General features: G+C 34.7%; 1 protein-coding gene across 1 annotated transcript in view; it reads right to left on the bottom strand.

Moving 5' to 3' along the window:
- LOC132553169 (glutamate carboxypeptidase 2-like) overlaps nucleotides 1-19,468 on the bottom strand; it is a 55,095-nt gene extending 35,627 nt beyond the window's left edge. Inside the window, exons 1-4 of the mRNA XM_060217393.1 lie at nucleotides 19,028-19,468; nucleotides 18,463-18,537; nucleotides 16,126-16,256; nucleotides 12,688-12,744 (exon numbers count right to left, since the gene is read on the bottom strand). Coding sequence (XP_060073376.1) covers nucleotides 12,688-12,744; nucleotides 16,126-16,256; nucleotides 18,463-18,537; nucleotides 19,028-19,468 — 704 coding nt within the window. The remainder of the gene's footprint in view (nucleotides 1-12,687; nucleotides 12,745-16,125; nucleotides 16,257-18,462; nucleotides 18,538-19,027) is intronic.
- Nucleotides 19,469-19,883: the final 415 nt, after the last annotated feature.

Genomic DNA, 19,883 nt, shown 5'->3' with positions numbered 1-19,883 from the left:
TGTTCATCAAAGGATCAAACTAGTCTTTTAGTCTTGTCCACAAGGTGTCAAACATGGGACCTTCAATTTTGCCATTACATATTCCAGGGGCTTACAGAGCAAAAGTGACAGTAACCCCTGGAGTATCGAGGATGGACTCGCTCAAGTGACCAAACAATCGGGTTTAACAAACCGTTTTTCACCTCAGATGCAGAAACGGTGTGTCATAACAGGGCCATGAATGTTTCATTGAATAAGGTCGCCATTGCGTTGATGTCGAATATGTAAAGTGAGAGTAACATCATACAGTGCACATGACATTCCAGTGTAATGAACACCTAGATATTTTATTATTATTTAGTGTGATTCTAGTACCCCACAGGACACGCCAGTCGGACAAAGAACGACAATTATTCAACTTTGTAATATGATACAGCAATTAATTTTCACCAAAACTAGAGTGATGTTAGTTCACATCAATTTTACTCACGAATTTGTTTAAATTCTTATGTCACTATGTGATGTATTTGTTTATTTACTTTTAAGCCAGCACGACCTTCACTAGTGAAGGTCAAATGAGATGATGGAGTCAAGTACGGGCCACGCAGAATATCTGTACTTATTGTTATGGCTGTGCGGTGATACTAATGAGTCCGGTGTATCGTGGTAGTGTCCGGCACAGCCCGGTCTAGCCTAGATTATTGTACCATCTGATAACTATATATTGACCTCTACGGCTATTGTTTACATTTAATATATAATTAAAGCTGCGTTATGAACAAATTTGATATACGCGATTGACCAATACGCACAAGGTACCAAACCCTACATCTTAGTCAGTGCCGACTCTAATTGTTATATAAGTACTTTATACTATTACAATATGCATAGCTTACAATTTTTTGGAAATGCAGTAGGTTAGCAGCTTTTAATACTACACCCTTGTTTCAGGTTTTACATAATTCAGATAAACGCATAATGCTGTCATCACATAAACTTTAATTATACCCTGCTTCCGGTGTGATTTAAATCCGTCATATTGTTTTATATTGTTTTTTTTTTATCTTTTATTGCATACATGCAATATGATCTCGCGGATGTGTAATTGACTGAAAAATCCCAGTCATGTCCTTTATGAAAGTATGCTTCATGGCGCCATATGCATTGTCACCAAACAAGGAGATATGGAGTGTGAATACTAAAGCTACCCTTTTCCCCAGTGTCAAATCCTTTTATTATCATGCATATTATATCTGATACTTAATTGCAAAGATGACTAGCTCTATTTGACTTACGAGATGTATTAGAAATTCATTAAATCAATGCAAATTTGAATGAATTTACACGTGACATGCTGTCAGTTGGGCCAATCGCTACTGATCAAACGCCCATCCTCCATCATCGGAATCCTGATAAACAAGCTGACAGCGACTAGTTTATAAAATGCGATATAAAACACATATATTTATAAAACCCATTAAATCTAAATTTAGTTAAATGTTTAAGGTATTATAATGTTGGCCGTCAGAGATTGATATGAAAACCCAGGCTTTATCAGCCATCAATAGCTTTTTTTGATCGATCTGTTGTGTTACACTTTCACAGGAACAAGTATGTTGTACTTCGTTCTTTACAAACAGTTTTTTCCTTCTGCATGTTAGCAGGACATGTACTGCAATATCAATCTTAGATGAAGATTAAAACAAAGAATTATCCACTTAGACGATAAAGACATTCATCTTTCATGGTATGGATTATATTATAAATTGCACGTATTTGCAAAAACAAACGAAGAAAAAACCAACATGTCAACAATATCATAATCCAAAGCCAGATTCAATAAAATTAGAGCAAAATCTGAAAAAAGTACAAGGAAAACAAGATCATTTGTTCCGGGAGGATAAACGTTTTCTGCTTCATTGACGAAAGTCAGTAATGTCACGTCCCAAATGAAAACAAATGTATATAATAACGGGGAATCAGAAGGCATACTAACGAACATCAAGAAATTTAGCGTAACTATCAAAACGATCCGAGCACACATTTTAAATATGAACAAATTAAGACAAAAAAAAAAAAATAAATGCTAATAAATGCAGTGCTATATTCATGACCGTATCTACACATGACGTTGTCGTGTCTCGTATGTTATAGAAATTTCATATCAACGTCACGGTGCTCACTCTTCCATAACAATGTTAATCGCCATCTCTGAAGTACGTAGTTCCCGGTCTCGGCCCAGACCTCAAAAACCCAGTCTATTATTATCACAAGAACAAAACAAAAACAAAAACACAATGAATTGCCAAATTGTTCCTTAAAAATGTATTTCATTATTCTTAAAATCTTACACTGCAAATTAATTCGTATCCTTATAATATACGCCCCTGATGATTAAATGTATGCTTCCGGTATAATATTGCGGTGACTGAAATGAAATGGCTTATAATGGCTTCATTTGAGATGCTATACTATTCATCACATGCTTAATACTTCTAGTAGTGGAATATATTCTTTACATCAGGATGAAAAAAAGGTTTCATATTCACCGACAAATAAAAAAAAGTATTCACTCAGTCAACAGAAGAGAAAGGATATAAACTGTGTGAGAATGACACTGACCTTGAATTACCGTGAGCACGAGCTACACAAATTAAGATCAAGGCAAGGTCATAAGGTTAAAGGTTTTCTCAAGAACTAACAAATACTTTCAAAGGAGATAGCAAGAGAGTCCGACCATGTGTTATTATCTAGTGATATATGGGTGTCTGTCCATCGCGTTTAATCCTACATTCTAATTATCTACAATGTATAGGTACCGTGCCATTAATCTTCCACCTAACACCGGTACCACTTCCGCTTGTTTATCGAGTTCGTATCAAATTCAGCTTGTAATCTATTCTCATGTTCAGATAGTTATTCTAAACTTCCGACCATTTCATCTATTTTATGTTTAAATTGTAGTATGACGCAGGAAAAGTTGTATGTACGATATACATGTACTCCTTGCACGGTACAGAAGATAGTCACGATGGTATAATGAGAACATAAGATAAATAGATTGTGATGTCAGATACATGATGTTTTCTATATAACATAAACTCATTGTAACTTTAGACAATTATTTGCATCCGCGTTGTTGCTGTGTTTGATTATATATGTTATCGCCGTGAAGGGAACAACTCCAACATTTTTGAAAAGTTTACCAGTTTATATGTTTTTTCTATAATTCCAATTACAACACCATTTTGCAAATGCCTTCCTATTTTTTTTTATCTAATCTAATTTGATATGATGCGTGTTTGATTTAAGTTAAAATTTTGAAAAAGTATATTGATTGAAAGGTGCATTGAAACACCATGGGTCATGTAAGGATGCGTCATGTTTGGACAGGTGGAAGAAAGCCGGAGTTCCCGCGGGAAAAAAGGATAGACCTGCTGCCAGCACCTGGCGACTAGCCTAAGAAGGTCTCGGACCCGCGACCCAAAGGTGGAGCGCTGGTGAAAGACGGCAAGACGCTTTTTTTTTTCTTGAAAAATCATAGGACCCCTGAAGCAACATGAAGTACATATGCACAAGTGCAAGGAAATGAAACTAGCTTTGTACAACGAGGAAAATTGTGCTATTACAACAAGTACAAAAGTGTTATACAGTCAATGCAAGCCTATCGAAGGCTTCTGCAGTTTCAGGAAAAAAATAGAAAACAGAAATAAAAATATTTTGTAAGCAGGATACAATGTAGCTCAGTCGAAAAGAGTAAGACTTTAAAAACTTCAAGGTTCGACGATCTTTACCAGACGATCAGATCGTTACCATGGCAGCTTGAGTTTATCGGAAAGCTGAGAAATGAGTGTAGCAACCGTCCTCAAAGTGCACTCAGCACAATAATGGTGTGCAAATAATGAACATTCAATTACTGAACAAAGGGAGAAAAGTTTTGAAGTTAATCAAAATACATGTATATTGCTATCGGCATATTCATTCTATCTTATTATTCATTTATTGCTGCACTGTAAGAAAGAACTTGAAATAAACGCATAGGTAAAATTTGTACAGGTAAAGTATATAAATGTAAACGTATTTCAGTTCTCATGAGATCGGAAACGAGTGATACGCTGTGATCCTCGTGTTTACATAGACTTGGACCATGTGGTTTGACTCAAATACATCCATGTGACTATATTCGGATTTGACGTTTTTGATAAGCGATCGATTTATTTACTTGCTATTCATGATCTGTCATTTTGTATTACTTAACCAATGTTTATTGAACATTCGATAAACACAATAATGAAAAAGTACTTTTGAAAGTCTCGTTATAACGTCACATTTTGGCAACGCCACATTTTATTTCCTTTCCAGTTAAATATCATTTAAAATCATGTATTCATACAAGTACATTGAATTATTGAAATTTGAAAAAAGCGAGTGGCCAGTATATTATCTATAAGTATTTGTTTCTTTTTCGAATGGGCACACGTCTTAAACATTTCTGCATATCCACAAATACTACATGTATAACGTTCCGACATACACGGGTGTCAGAACTAGTTCCGGTATGCAATTTTATCTGAATAGATTACTCACATACGTACAGATATTTCAGATAAATTGAGATATACATGTACATGGTATAGGTGTACTTACCTGATTTCTTTTCTATCCATCATGAACCGAATCGCTTTTTTATCGCCAAATATTGTGACAAATGTTATCAAAACTCGTACAGGCAGAATGGTAAACCAATGCTTAAGAGCTCAGGTCGAACTGACTGACTATTTAAATATACATTTAAAACTGGGTTCATCCTCCTTTTAAAAGTTAGCAGATGTAATGAATAATCTTCACGCATCAGTGAACTCTTTAACCTCCCCTATCGTCACTCCCCCGTACTTTACGACATAAAAGCGACATCAACGAAACTCCCAGTCCACCCTTCCTTGTCTCATGTTAATTTCGCCATGTCATAACCACGCCCTCCTTTGTCGCTGACACACCCATTATCAATCGTTTGTCGTTCGATGGTCTGAATACTATATTTTCACAGATGTAATAACATTTATTACTCATTAACGATTAATATTCATTACTCATACGACATAATCGCGTAGGCTTCATCAAATGGATACATTGTGTTATGGACATGTTGCAAATCCCTTGATGCTTTAACTTTTAGAAAGCATTTCCAATTACTTTTACAATGTATTTTAACATCAACATGTCTGTCATGTGGTCAGTTCGGACAATAAAATGTGATCGAAATAACTCAAATATACCCGCCAAAATTTAGCTCGCAAAAACTATCTAAGTTCATGCCAAAAGTATGATCTCAATCCAGATCAGCGTCGACACTGAGAAATAACAAAGTCCCTGGTAGTTTTATCTAGAACACATACACTTCATATGTATTCAACAAACACATTGGCTGAAATACAATGTATATAAAGTTCACTATTCAGTTCAATATGTAGCCTCGGATGATCACGTAATGAGATATAATTGATTTATCAGTGTGAATGGTAAATGAAGTATACGTAACCAGGCCCCACTTGTATAAAACATCTCAACTTGAGATTTCCTCAAGTCGAGATTTTCCTCAGCTGATATCTCCTCGAAAACGGCTTGTATAAAATTTTCTCAAGGAACAGGAGGAAGGCATCGGCTAGGATTTCCTGAAATTCCTTGCGGAATTTTCATACAAGATATTTTCAAGGAGATATTAGCTGAGGAAAATCTGGGCTTGAGGAAATCTGAAATTGAGATATTTTATACAAGTGGGGTCAGGTCTATAAGTATACCATTATATACAGTGTTAGGTCCAAGAACTGATAACCTGTACATTATGTTCTTTGGCAAATATTCGAACATTGAGGTTTTAGATAACGGTTACATGATTATGAAGGCATGACTCATCACGTTTATACACTGTAGGGGGCGTGCGCCATCAACGTCATGACAACTAAAGTATGACGTACAACGCACCGCAAGACCGGAACCTCATTGCAAAATATTCTCCCATATTCATTAAACTTAAGTTGGATCAGTTATCAGTTCAAAATATACAGTATATCCTTTCAATATCGAGGTCTTCACAGGTAAGTTATCAATCAATCTCAAAATATGAAATTGTACAAGATCGCCTGTTCGAATTTTAAATGTTATTCTATGAATAGTATTACTTCATCAACGTGTCAAAGCTATTTGAGACTGGATTCATTGTACCAATGTGTCATTACATGTAATCTAATTGCGTTTATAAACGCGTGAACGTCATATCTTTAATGAAAAGCGTGGACATGTAATGGAAACGTTACTACAATGTACATTTTATCGCAGACCAAAAGTTTCATGTTTGGATTATTTTTTTTTATCTATATGTACACCAATTACCTCCATTGTCATGTACAGTGGCTTATACAAATGTACCAGGTTATTGTCATTGTTTAACACAAATTATACCGTATTCCATATCTTCAGATAAAACATAGAAAAGAAGAGCTTGTTGTTAATATAATGTTAAATTTAGCATTTTTTTTTTTGAAAATGTGACAGCAGAATACAGTTATTGTTTTATTTAGTCAAAGGCAAACGAGTATAATTGGCTACAGAAGAGCCAAAACCACACAATCTGGTTCATTAGCCAGGTACACAAAACGTAGCACCACGGGAAACGTATACAAAAAGACATGATTGCATTGAACACAATTACATCATGGCAAACTTTAAAAAGTAAAGGAATTCGTATCATACGAAATGTCCCGTCAGTGAACTTTTTGATAAAAACGAACATCGTACACCTGCTTGTGCCAAGCCCCAAAACACATCCGTTATACAAGGTACATATTGTACACGATCTAGTTGTTCAACAAATAGATAAGATTTCTGGTACAACCCCTCATCTTAAAAACGTTACTTATGGTGATGATTCGAGACAATGACTTGCCCCGTTGGCGACCATTTTGTCTTGTCCACAAACTCACTTCCGCTGTACAAACTCCTTAACTCCTGGAGTCTATCTCGTAATTACTATGTAAGTGTGTGTGTTGGTGTGTAAGAGGTTAAGAAAGGGTGTGTATGTGTTGTCTTGTCTGTTTAATATTGGACGTGAGTAATGCATTGATTTGGCACCAGTCACAGAGCTGCAGTGTTGACATCACGGTACTTGACAAAATATTTGCCAAGTAGACAATCGAATGACCTTCGTAACATTACTAATTTTGTATGATAGCTTATTTTTTTTATAACTTCAGTGGGTTTTTTTTTTTTTTTTTAAATAATTTTGAGCGGAAAAAATTATATTAATTTTCAATGTGATATGTTTTCTGTACACTCTTCATACCTAACACATAATACTATAAACTAACTGCATGTATTATATATAAATAGAATGAATTGACAGTTTTCACAGTATTATTTTGTTTTTTAATGTTTGAAATAACGCCCTGGTTTACTTTTTCTCCCAAAATATAATTACCTCACGGGGTGTAAACTGTTTACAGAACCTTGTGTTTTTTTCAGTAAACAAAACTTAGTATGCAAAGAGTTTTGCGTTTTCTTTACCGTCTGGTTCCTGTTAAAATGCCGAAGTACTTTAACTAGCGGTTACCGAGAAAAACCTGTAATGGCTTTCACTGACGCCACTGTTGATGGCTTAGAAATGGCGACGTCTACCGTCAACATGGCTCATCCATCATAATTGGCCTGTTATCCAGTGGATTTGCCCATGTGATATTTGTGAGTATATGTTACTGATGTAATATATACTGGAATACTTTTCATTCGCTGCTCCATTCAGAAATCGATTGTGATATCATAATGGCAACAATGACGTTACGTCATGCACTGAAAATGGCAGTACAAAATAGGTACATCCGTTTAATTTTGTCTCTCACATTTTGTCATAAGAAACTTTCAGTTTTAACTATTCTGAGTTACGTGATAAAATGTGTCTCTAATTTGTTTTTATTTAATGAGATTTAAATGAAACAGCAGCAGTCTAAAATTTTTGAGCGTCATGACGAAACAAAAATTAATAGTATTTTCACCGATGTATTTCAGTGTGGTAAACAAACTATTTGGGAACAATTTTGATGTAACCTAAATTTTAAGGAATATTCCTTCCTTAGATAACGTATTTATTGTTTTCCTAACTACATATAGCTCATGCTAGTTTTTCTTTCAATTTCGACAGGTTTATCTCGAAAGATACTAGTCTTTTAATCTCGTTCAACTAAACTCTTGTTGTCTGGAAACGTGATGAAGCGTCTGGGTGAACGAGACTATTTGTTACAATGTCCGCCATATGCATGATGCTGTCTGCTATCGGCGCAAAGCATTTCTTGGACTTTCACTTCCGTGTCACAACTGTATGACTGATAACATGGAATTAGAAACATGTACACTCCATATGATCCAGTCATTACTAGGGCAGAGCGACGATTGCAATGCCACAAGGACAATGTCGGTTGAAACTATTAAAAAAATACAACACCAATAGATTTTGGTGAACTGGTTAATGCTTCAAGAAATGAAGAAAATTTGGCGCGCTACAACGAGTGATCGATCGCACAATTATTAAGGGTGCTCGTGTATGTGTTGTGATGTTATGATATTAGTTGGCGGGTACTTGACTGGATGAAAAAATCTAAATTCATGCCAGTTTATTTTGTACAAAATCATATTTGTGTTTAGTAATGATAAAAAGTAAGTCAAACAAATTTTGGAAGCGAAAAGGATGTCGTTATATATATATTTTTAAACTAGCTATCAGTAAAGAGTAGAGAACAGATGCCTCATGCCTTTCATTTCCAGATGCTCCATATCTTCCGATTCCGGAAGATTTTTTCTCAAATGGGTCAATTCCTGGGACCTCTCGTGCTGGCCGTTAACAAATATATAGTCTTACACTAGCTACTGGTATAGAGTTTGGCTCTTATAAGATCTCACATGAAATGGAAACATATTTGAGATCATACATATCACCGGCATAAAAAACACCAATTTGTTTAGAGGATGTAAAATATAAACAAGTACTGTATTGCTATGCATTTTTTATATATAGTTATATTGATCAAGCTGAGTAAACAAATTTATGTCACCTGATAAAATATTTGGAAGGCAAATACATACACGAGTTTCCAGGAGACCAAATAACTGGGCAGTTCTCCCTGGGACCGTATGCACTAAAAGATGGTATTTGTAAATTACCCTCTCAAAGACAGCCGATTGCCATTTCTCTGTAACTAATACAGGCATCGCGTTGTTAACAATCGCCCTGCTTTAAAGTTCAGGTTAGGTCATTTCTTTGAAATAAAGCAGTTTTAGTACGAGGAAGCTTATAATTGATAAATTAGATGTCAGATGATTGACCCTCGATCGTTCCAATCAAAAGTTTCATTACAAACAACACCAAAGATATTGTGAGACTTGTCGAAATGTTCAATGTGCGTGTTTTGCTGCGGTCTGTACACCTATCAAATGTTTTTAAAACCCTTGTGTATTTATCAGAGGACTACAGTTTTTACCTGAGAGATCTCCAAAGCCACCAGATAAAAAAAAACCCTGACCTCGTATGTAATGTTGGTTTGATCATGGTGATTATTAGAAGAAAATGCATTTATATGACTATAAATGCATTTAGATTTCTGTTATTTTGATGCTTCGCAATGTTTAACGTCATTGTCATTTGAAGACAGATATAAAAAAGAACAGGACGAGTGGAAAATAAGCTCCAGAAAGCGAGCAGACATGAAAAGGTAAAAATCGAAATCAGGTAGGAAATGTGATGTAATACCACAAATATTGTTAGATAGAGATAACATCTAGCAGTTAATACACGTAGTTAACTTTCGTGTGCATACACGTACACATTAAATGTATTGTAGCTTTCATTCAAAAATTCGAAATTTACATATTGTACTTTAAATACAGTTCTATTTTTATAACGATGTTAATGCATGTCAGTTATCTCCATATTGCATGAGTTAATGTTCTGTCGCTCCTGTATGAAGTCATTTTATGTTACAACTGGAAACATTGTCGGTATGGTGCTTGACAGGTCGTTTAATTATTGTTGCTTCAAATAACCGTGATGTCTGAGACGCCAATTTACACCTTTGTTTGTAGATATACATAGGTGTAATTACGCGGAGTGACTATGTATAATCAACAGGAAATAGGACAATTATTCCAGGATAATTTTGGCACGTAATCGACGGAAACGGTTAAAGAAAGATATATTTAAAACCACCTATATATCATTAATCTTAATTATTAAACTCCTACAAAATGCATTAGCTTTTTTCAGATTAACCCAAATGCTGTTACGGAAATACTACAAGAAGTACAAACACGCCAGCGTTTTTGTATATATATGATGACAGTTACGTAACTAATGCATGGCCTCCTTTAAATATCAGTTGATGACATGAAGTTTACATGAAATAGAAATATACTCATATCTAACACGTGGTTATATATACATGTGTGCACACGTACCTTAATATATATGTAGCACGTGCAATATACTAAAATCATGCAAAGGTACCGATCACAATGTCTATGTCAATATTTGTATAACAAATGTTACATCATATTATGCTCCATAAGTTCATTCAAATGTAGTGTATATGGCCTTAATACATATCTAGACCGAAAATGAAGGAAACATTTAGGAATGATTTCTGGTACTTTAAAAACATTTTTCATTGCCACTGAAGAGAAATCTCATATCAAACAAAAACGAAAGAATGTGTCACTCAGAAAAGATACCTTAAATTCTTTCTGTACTCATTCTTTGCAAACATTATACCATTTTTACCTGATATGGTCTCCACTCATGATGCGCAGACTGGATTATTCACTTCTGTTTGTCAATCCTAATTCAATAACACAAGTATCACTATGTGAGGAGTAAAGCACTTTTAAGTCGAACTACACCATAGACGCTTGATTTACAGTGTGTATATAGCAGGACTCATTTAGATAAAACGCAGCACCATGTGTGTACTGTATATCGTCTCTGTTGTAATACCTGTAAGGTATATACCGACATTAAATCGGGGAAGGGGGTGGGAGGTCGTGTGATTACCAGCCAGGTAAATTTCACACACTAATTTTTAAAAATTTCATAGAATTTTATGACAATTGAATTAAACATATAGCCAAAATTATTACAACAGGCAACAAATACACTAACTAATATATAACATATTTTAGACAGAGAGAGAGAGAGAGAGAGAGAGAGAGAGAGAGAGAGAGAGAGAGAGAGAGAGAGAGAGAGAGAGAGAGAGAGAGAGAGAGAGAAGGGGGGGGGGGGGGCAGTTTTATTTTATGACAGGAGAAAGTTCAGTCAAGTTAAGACAGTGCAATTTTGATTAATATTAAATTCCGAGTTCCCTGTAAAATTGAAAAAAAAACCCACTAATCTATAAAGGTAAAAGTGCCTTTAACGTTGTTTTATCTTACAAGAAGTGATAATTTTTGTTTTAAGATTTCTCTGTTTATTATATGATGGTTATCATCGAGGGAAAATGAAAATATTGACTCTTCATTAATTGTAATAACTCAATAACGACGGCATTATGTAGTTCTAAAGTCGTTAACGTATCAAAATGAGTTAATAACACATAAAATATTGATTGAATAACACAGTCAATATAATACAGTTGTGAGGTAAATGTAGCAACACAATCAGAAATGTGTAAAACAACCAGACTATCAAGTTATTGTATAATGAAATTAAAAGTCGATTAAAGGAGCCGCCATTTACTTGTTAATTAGCGGGAGTTATCTTAACTACTTTCGACCGGAAGTTCACCGCCGCCCATGGACGACTTTAACCTATTAACCCCTAACTTACATATGTGGGGCTCGGAACGCTAAATCTAAATTCAGACGTAAGCATAGAGAGTACGCTGAAACAAACAGAAAAGTAAAGAGAGGTATAACAAATTAATTTTGGCCATGCAGTCTTTCAATTTACATTTGAGCCACACCTGTTATGTAAACTCTGGCTGATGTACTAGAATTTCACCTGAGAACATACCACAGTTAATCACTTTCTGAATACATATTAAGCTGTGTTAGGTGTAAACCAAAACGTTTGAATTTAAATGAAGCTCTTATCATTCTTCAAATATTTAAAATCTTGTTCTGTATTTGTTATATATATATTGTTCAATGTCAGTTTGATTTCAGCTACCGTTGTAGCTTAAACCAGCGAACACATTATCTATTTTTGTAACATACAGACGTATATATTGATATTCCGGGAGCTGGGACTGAAACCACAGGGACTTGCTAACTCGTTAGAGCAAAGATCTATCACGACATGTTAATACTATCTTACAGATTATTAACAGGAGTAGATCAACATTTTTGAAAAGAAGAAATAAAAGAAATTACACCACACACATTTGAGATGCCTGCATATCCGTGAAAACGTCTACTGATACTACAGACCAGGACAGGTCTTTCTTAGAGTTAAAGCTTTGTATCTGTATGTACACGACAGTATTGCTACATACAAAAACGTGTATCAAGTTAACTTAGACAAATTGCTCTATATCCTTACGAAATGCCGAAACTTATCACGTGCTTTTGAAATACACTAGAAAATCAAGAGAAAACTCTTAAAAAATAAGATTTCAAAATACTTCTATGTCAATATAAAATAATCAAGATGAGGATAAACATTCTGCCACCTACCTTTCTCTGCCTGCCAATAAGTCGTGAACTGAGTGAATGTGATTTAAATTTGCTGATACGAATCAAGAAAATAGGCAAGTCACTGACCCGAAACGTTGATTCTCACTATTATAGCACTGTGCGCGTATCCGGTTGTCCCGGAAGTGAACGAGAAGTAAAGTCCGCCACATTGGGTATGAAATTGAGTACACATTTAAGTGCTGATTAAGTACATCCACATATGTATCTGTACCCTAATTTCACGCTCTAGTGAATAACTTTACAGCGAGTAAAGAGCGAATTGATAGTTCTGCTTAAGAGAACTGTGTTTATTTTACGTTCATATCACACGTATATGAAAAGAAAATGTATGCTTTTCTAAAACTTTTACGGATGTCTTCTTCTAAAATATGAGTTTGCGATGAATTCATCCCTTTAATGAAGGTAATGAAGGCGTTCGACTAGAACTGCGTTTGCAATATGGTTATATATTCTACTTTTTTATTAAAAAAAAAAATTCATTTCATCCTACTGCTGATGAAACAGCAACTACAGTACACGTTGGTACACCATTGTAGTTTTGATGTTGTTACGATATGTACAGTATCTTAAAAAATCTAAGTTTGATTTCCTTTCTTGTTTCGTTTGTTTGTTTTTTGTTTTGTTTTTTATTTTCTTATCATTTGTTTTTTGTTCTTGTCCTTAAACGATATCCAGTCAATCCACCATATAACGTCTTAAGAAATTAACAACACGTTATATCACATGGCACGTGTCGGTAATCATCAACTTTAACCTGAAAACGAAACTTGATTAACAACAGTTTTATCTTCTAAATTTGTATGAGTCAACAAAGCAAAATATGAATATGTAACAAGCACAGTCAAACTCAGTCATTAAGTAATTGAGATAAACTAATGATTAAAATGAAAACATGTTTAGTTCATTAGATTTCAGTGTAATATTCCTATATATAGTCATCAATATATAATCAAAATCAATCTTCGATAAAGATGTTTGTATATAAATCACCATAGTTTGAAATATGTTTCCATAATCATCTATTTAACAAAAAAAAAAAAAAACGTGTGTATCTACGGAGCTTACAATAGCTAAATTTTCTATTTGAAAAATTAATTTATGTTTGATAAAAACACACACAAGTTTTTTAATCAACAGCCAAGGCACGATCTAACATCCAGGAGAGATTTAAACTCAAGCGAGGCAAATCGAATAAAACCACAACAAGAGTTCGCTTGGTGCAGTCTTCCTCTCTGTGCTGTACCGACTGAAGTAGTTTAGACTCATGTTACAGAAAAGTACTCGACTTCCGTACACAGCTCAGAGCCTTACAAGAGGAGTTAATGTCGATATCAAACTGAAAATTCGCCAAACCACATGTCAAAATCAATTATTACAAGATGCTGACGCAGTATTATATATTTTATCCATAATGTGTACATGCTAAATGTATACGTTTTCATAATGAAATTTAAGTTTAAACATCGAATCAACTACTAAATATTTCTAAGTACATGCTATTAAGTACTTACGGACGAAAGATTTCATTAAATTTTTCTCAAAATCAAATATAAGGTTTTACGGTAAAAATGTCAATGATTATTACTAATTTTTCACCAGGTAGATCACAGCATTTGCATTCGAAATATCGAATTTCATGGTCGGTCGTACATATAAGTGCAACAACATTTATAACGATAGGAAGACTCACAAAGATGGAAACCTAGTTAAGCAATGCATCCAACCTAATTAATGCCGAAGGTTTGGGAAATCGAGACGAGGGGACGGGGGACTTAGGACAAGATGCAAAATCTGCCTGAGACACTTCACCGGAAAGATTCTATTCAAGAGGGTTTCAAGAGCATTCAGCGGTTATCAAAGTACCAAACTCCTGTAATTTTAATGAAACAGGAGGGTAATTTGTGTGATTATAGATATCTAGCAAACACGGTGTCATTTTGGTTTTTTCCCACATCTTTTTCTTTTGCTATGTAATTAAGCTACACGTTTTACGGGGTGCAGTCTTTAACATGACATCACGCACATTAATTACTAATATGAGAGTTCTAATAAGCGATGCTTATCGTCTAAGACTGCTGTTCCGCTGACGTTATTGTAATTTCCAATCCCAGTATGTATTTTTCACAGAGTCTTCCCACGGCTTACAACATGTAATCCCCGATATAACTAGGATATACGAAATATGATATTATCCTTTTAATTATCATCACGAGTTTGTTTAAGTGACTCGGAGCAAAATGATTCAAGGTACTATTTAGAAACACTTCCGTTCCTTCCAAAGTTACCGATTAGAATTTATAATGAACATTTCACCTCTGATTGTTACAAAGTATAGATCATTTTATGTAAACTGTCATATGATGTCTATTGATTTAAACATATTATATGTGCATTAAACATATACAATGGGATGTCTATGATGTATATGTTGAATAGATACGGCTCTTCAGAATATAAACGGTGACCAGTTACACATAGTAAACCACGTTTATTTTGTGCTGTAGGTCTTTCCATCCAAACCTTCTACCCCATCTTTTATCCCAAAACTTGTTCCAGAGAGGTTGAAACTACGCCAAGAATTATGAAAAGGTACTGAAGTTCGTAGCACTTTTCATTATAAAGCAAACAAACCAAGATAACATAGGCATATTAATGGATGCATGATCTAATTAAAACGAGGGCATATTAGGATCAAAAGAAAAAAAATAACACGGCGACTCCTGGCAATGGAGAATAGACCTTGTATTCCGAAAGTGGAAGCGTCTTCTGCTTAGTTTGGTTTTTGTTATATGTTGTTTAACGTCATATCAACAGCTCTGGGCATTTAGAGGCCGCCCTTACTGTGTGTATATGGGTGTTCGCGATGCGAGTGATGAAATGGTGTGTTTCTGGGAGGAAGCAACGACACTTGCCGAGTAATTTTTTATCTTCCCAACTGAGAACAAACATCGACCAACGACAGACAATTTAAAATTCAATTAAGTATAGCCAATCACTGACTTGACTGCAACATTCTACTCATATCAGCTGTCGAACCTCTGAACAGCCTCTGAACTCACTGGATGATCATCACATTGGAAAGGAATAGTATGTAATTTCTGTATTAAATACTCAAATAATGTGTTAAAGTTATGGGACGTTTATCAGTGAGGCCAGAATAAGGGATGTATTCCTGATAGGGGGCTATCGGGAGGCTGGAATGTCCACATATTTCCGTGCAGTTTTACACCAACAAATGGATCATGTAAATGGGTTCAATTTAGTCAGAAAGTTCTCAATCCATTAGTTTACTAAGATTTGTTTAATTCAGTGCACACACTAATAATTATAGATTGAAATTAAATCGGAATATATCAGATATTTAAATGAATATCTAAACATTTCAAGTATATCTATATAAGTTATTAGAACACTCACGTCATTTCCGGTTCAATCTGTTGTCCTTTCCGGTCCTCATGCCCCTCCTCCTCATCTTCAGCTTTACTCCGTAGCCGTGTGTATCTGTGTGTCATTTGCATAGTATTAGAATTCTTCCATAGCGGTATCCCCTACAAAATATATTTTGTTCAACTCACATTAACCTGATAGTACATATTATCCTAAAGAATTTGAACTTGTGTATAACATGAATTTCGTTCTACATTGTAAGTATGGTATACAGACGATTTAAAAATTTCAGAAAATTAAAGCAAACAGACATGCCCTTTGTCGATTTGAAGCAGTCTTGATGTTGTTTGTGGTCAATTGTTCCGTTGAGTTTTTTTCAAAGTATAATTTTGAAATAAAAATTGAATTAAGTTTATAGTAAACTTTTTTTCATTCCTTTACACGTCCAGAAACGTACATGCATTTTCGGATATTAACGGTAAAAAACAATTTATTTTGACAAAAAAGAATGGTAAAACAGAAACTAAGGGGAAAACTTCAAACTGCCATAAATGATTAACTGTTGTAAAACTACCATACTTACGTTAGAATTAAAAACAAATTTCTAAGTGTAGATCCAAAAAAACGAGGAAAGTTTAATAGGTTTTAATGTAATGAAAAATAAACAACATGTTTTACTACAATAGTAGAGGTTATTTTAATGATAGCTTATATACAGCTTATTACACCACGTAGGGAACAATTCAAAGTTCATCCTGACATAAAGACGTTTACTTTAGTGATGAAAATTGTAAGAGTTATCTTTCTTTATATAAACATATTCATGGTAGGCCTTAACTTAGTGTCGTACCACGTTGTAACACATGAATCGATATCTCGATACAATCCGCAAATGTTACAATATTACTAAGCACAACTCCCCTACAGCAGCACATCTGGTGTATATAGACATATTTACCTGTAGACAAGGGACATTTACTAGCCCTCATATCCAACAACACGTGGCTTGTACGTACGTATATGGACAATCGATATGCTAATTCATTAAAAAGTTCGTGTCATAAAATCAAATTGACGACGCTCCATAAATACAGTATAAACACGACATCCTTCCATCTAAACACACAGGGACGACCACACATACACTTCATGTGTACATATTTTCTGTTTACAGTGATAGTGTAAGTGTGCTTTTAGCACTTCCGTTTTACGTTAGAGTAACTTTGTCACCAGGTCAATCAACCCGTACAGGTAAGCAGAGCAGGTTCAACAGAATTGACTCCACTGCGTGACGTACTTCTAAAGCCTTATTATATACAACAGTATAACGCAAAACATGCTGTATATAACGCATAGACCACAAAAAATATCTGCGGTTTTGGGGAAGTAATTCCATCTGAAACGTGTATGTGTACATGAAGATTAGTAATTTTGTGTAATACTAGTATATGTTGATATATAAAAATGAAAATAAAAAAATCTATGTTGTCAGCATTGTCTTCCACTTATAGCTATTTCATATGGATGATTTATTTATTTATTCATTTAAAAAATAAAGCTGGACTTTCAATCATCTGGTATTGATTTGAAGTAATTTTGGCCAATTTAATGCATATCAGACCACACCCGGAAGTATGATATGAGTTTTCCGCCTGATATCGCGGACCTGATGAGTCACAGATAAAGTTAGATAGTCAAATCATAGATGTATATGTCTTATCCATATATAACGTGTATACCCAATGTACATATATAAACACAAAATGAAGTTAAGGCGGTGTCGTTCCCTCCTTGTATTGCCAGTGTAGCAGTGCATCAATAACACTAGAACCACCCGTCTAGAATCAACACATTGATTTACAAATTCAGTACTCTATTGGCATTCGGTCTATAGCGCAATGATGTTTTTTTTAACCAGTACATAGTACATAGTTTTTGGTTTAAAAGTGTTAATAAAAGAATAAATTTTCAATGAAAATTCGAAGTGGCCATACAAACATGTCTAAACACCACAAAGCAATTACCTCGCTAAATGTACACTTTGAACGATTCACATACAACAGATAGATTTTGACTCTCACATCTTTTGTAAAAAAACAGGATATATTAACTTTTCCCCCTCAAATTCCTCAATTTTGATAGAGATCTATCTACGATTTTCTAATTCTATGATAGCTTTGGTATGACCAAACCAAAATGTGTGTCTGTTTGTATCGAAAAATCTATATTTCATCCACATTTCAATTTTCATCATTCACAGAATGGACTTTTCATTTGAACTGACTTTTCCTAACGAATGGAGGGACTACCAGGAAAGTCATTGATTCCGTTAAAGTACGAGTTGTTTCCGATAGATGTCTTACTCACCGTTAAGTGCCGTGTTTGTATGGCCAATTCGATTCTGCTGTGTCCTTTCGTTATAACGTGATCTCCTGATCGACACTGAACAAAACATTAATAAAATACATATAAATCATCAATAGATGATGTAATGAGGAAATAAAATCGGCTCTTCCCTGAAATCAATGATGAACTGCTCTTTTTTCTATTAATTGACCTAAACTTCAAGTGCGTTATCATGTATTTTGTTCTGAGGAACCATCGACTAGGTCCCATATCCCATATGGATCATACATTGTTCGCTGGTAAGTAGTAGTAAATTGCCGATTCTGGGACATTTTCACATATCCAACCACAACATGGTTAGCAAAAATGACAAGAAAAAAAATGTTTTGTAGAAAATTCTTATTTATGTAAGCTAGAGACACACCGAGTTCTGATCTGCACTCTGGCATCCGTCCGAATTTATCAACAGGCATTTTTTATAATATAAAATATATTTTTATAAAGTAATTTCTAATAGAAGTGAAATAATAGCTCCAGTAATTTTCGTTGTAGTTATTTCAGATACAAAGTTGATCACATCACCTACATTTAATCTGATTCCTTCCACATCTGAAACGTGATTAAATTCTCCTTGTGCCTTTAAAATTTTACATCGAGTTTTACGGCCATTCACCACGAGGACTACACCAGCCTCTTCAGGAGAGGATTCTGGTGTTGTAACCGACATACCAATTTTCAAAACTTTAGTTGGTGCTAGCACGGTATAACCAGCTTTTTTTCCTGTTACACCATCACCAAACGAGTATTCGTATTTACCTCTCACAAGACCACCCTTTTCTTCAGCCCAAATAGTTATATATTTTTTATCCAATTCTCGCAGTAATTTTTGTGTATTATCTAATAGCTGAGAATACTTGGCTCTTAAGTCTTGCATGACGTTCCCTAATTCAGGCACATCAGATTTTCGTAGAAAATTCTTATTGATGTACGTCAGAGACACACCGGGTTCCGATCTGTACTCTGGCATCCGTCCGAATTTATCAACAGGCATTTTTTATAATATAAAATATATTTTTATAAAGTACCTCATCACGCAGGTCAAACAAGCGCATAATAGCTTCTTTTGGTAATTTCTCTTCAAAAGCTTTCTTGAGGATGCGGTATTCAGGTTGGAATAGACTCTTGCCGAATACTGCTAGCTTGTTATAGTCAAGCCAACCCGGTCTTAGTAAAAGATTGAGCAAAAGAGTGGTTTTACCACACCCCGATTTGCCTATAATCAATCCCCTTATGCTTTTTGGCAGAAGCAGGTGATTGAACCGTTTTGACACCATTTCGTTCCACGACAGATCTTTGACTTCCATTTTTTTAAATATAAATAAAAAAAATCTTATATAAAAATATGTATTGCGTGAAATGCAAAAGAGTTACTGAAACAAGTG

The sequence above is a fragment of the Ylistrum balloti genome, unplaced genomic scaffold (assembly GCF_031769215.1).
Source record: "Ylistrum balloti isolate Yb309-2 unplaced genomic scaffold, AGI_CSIRO_Ybal_v1 Utg370302, whole genome shotgun sequence".
In the NCBI taxonomy this organism is placed as follows: Eukaryota; Metazoa; Mollusca; class Bivalvia; order Pectinida; family Pectinidae; genus Ylistrum; species Ylistrum balloti.
Note: the sequence above shows the minus strand (reverse complement) of the source record. Positions and strands in the feature narration are given on the sequence as shown.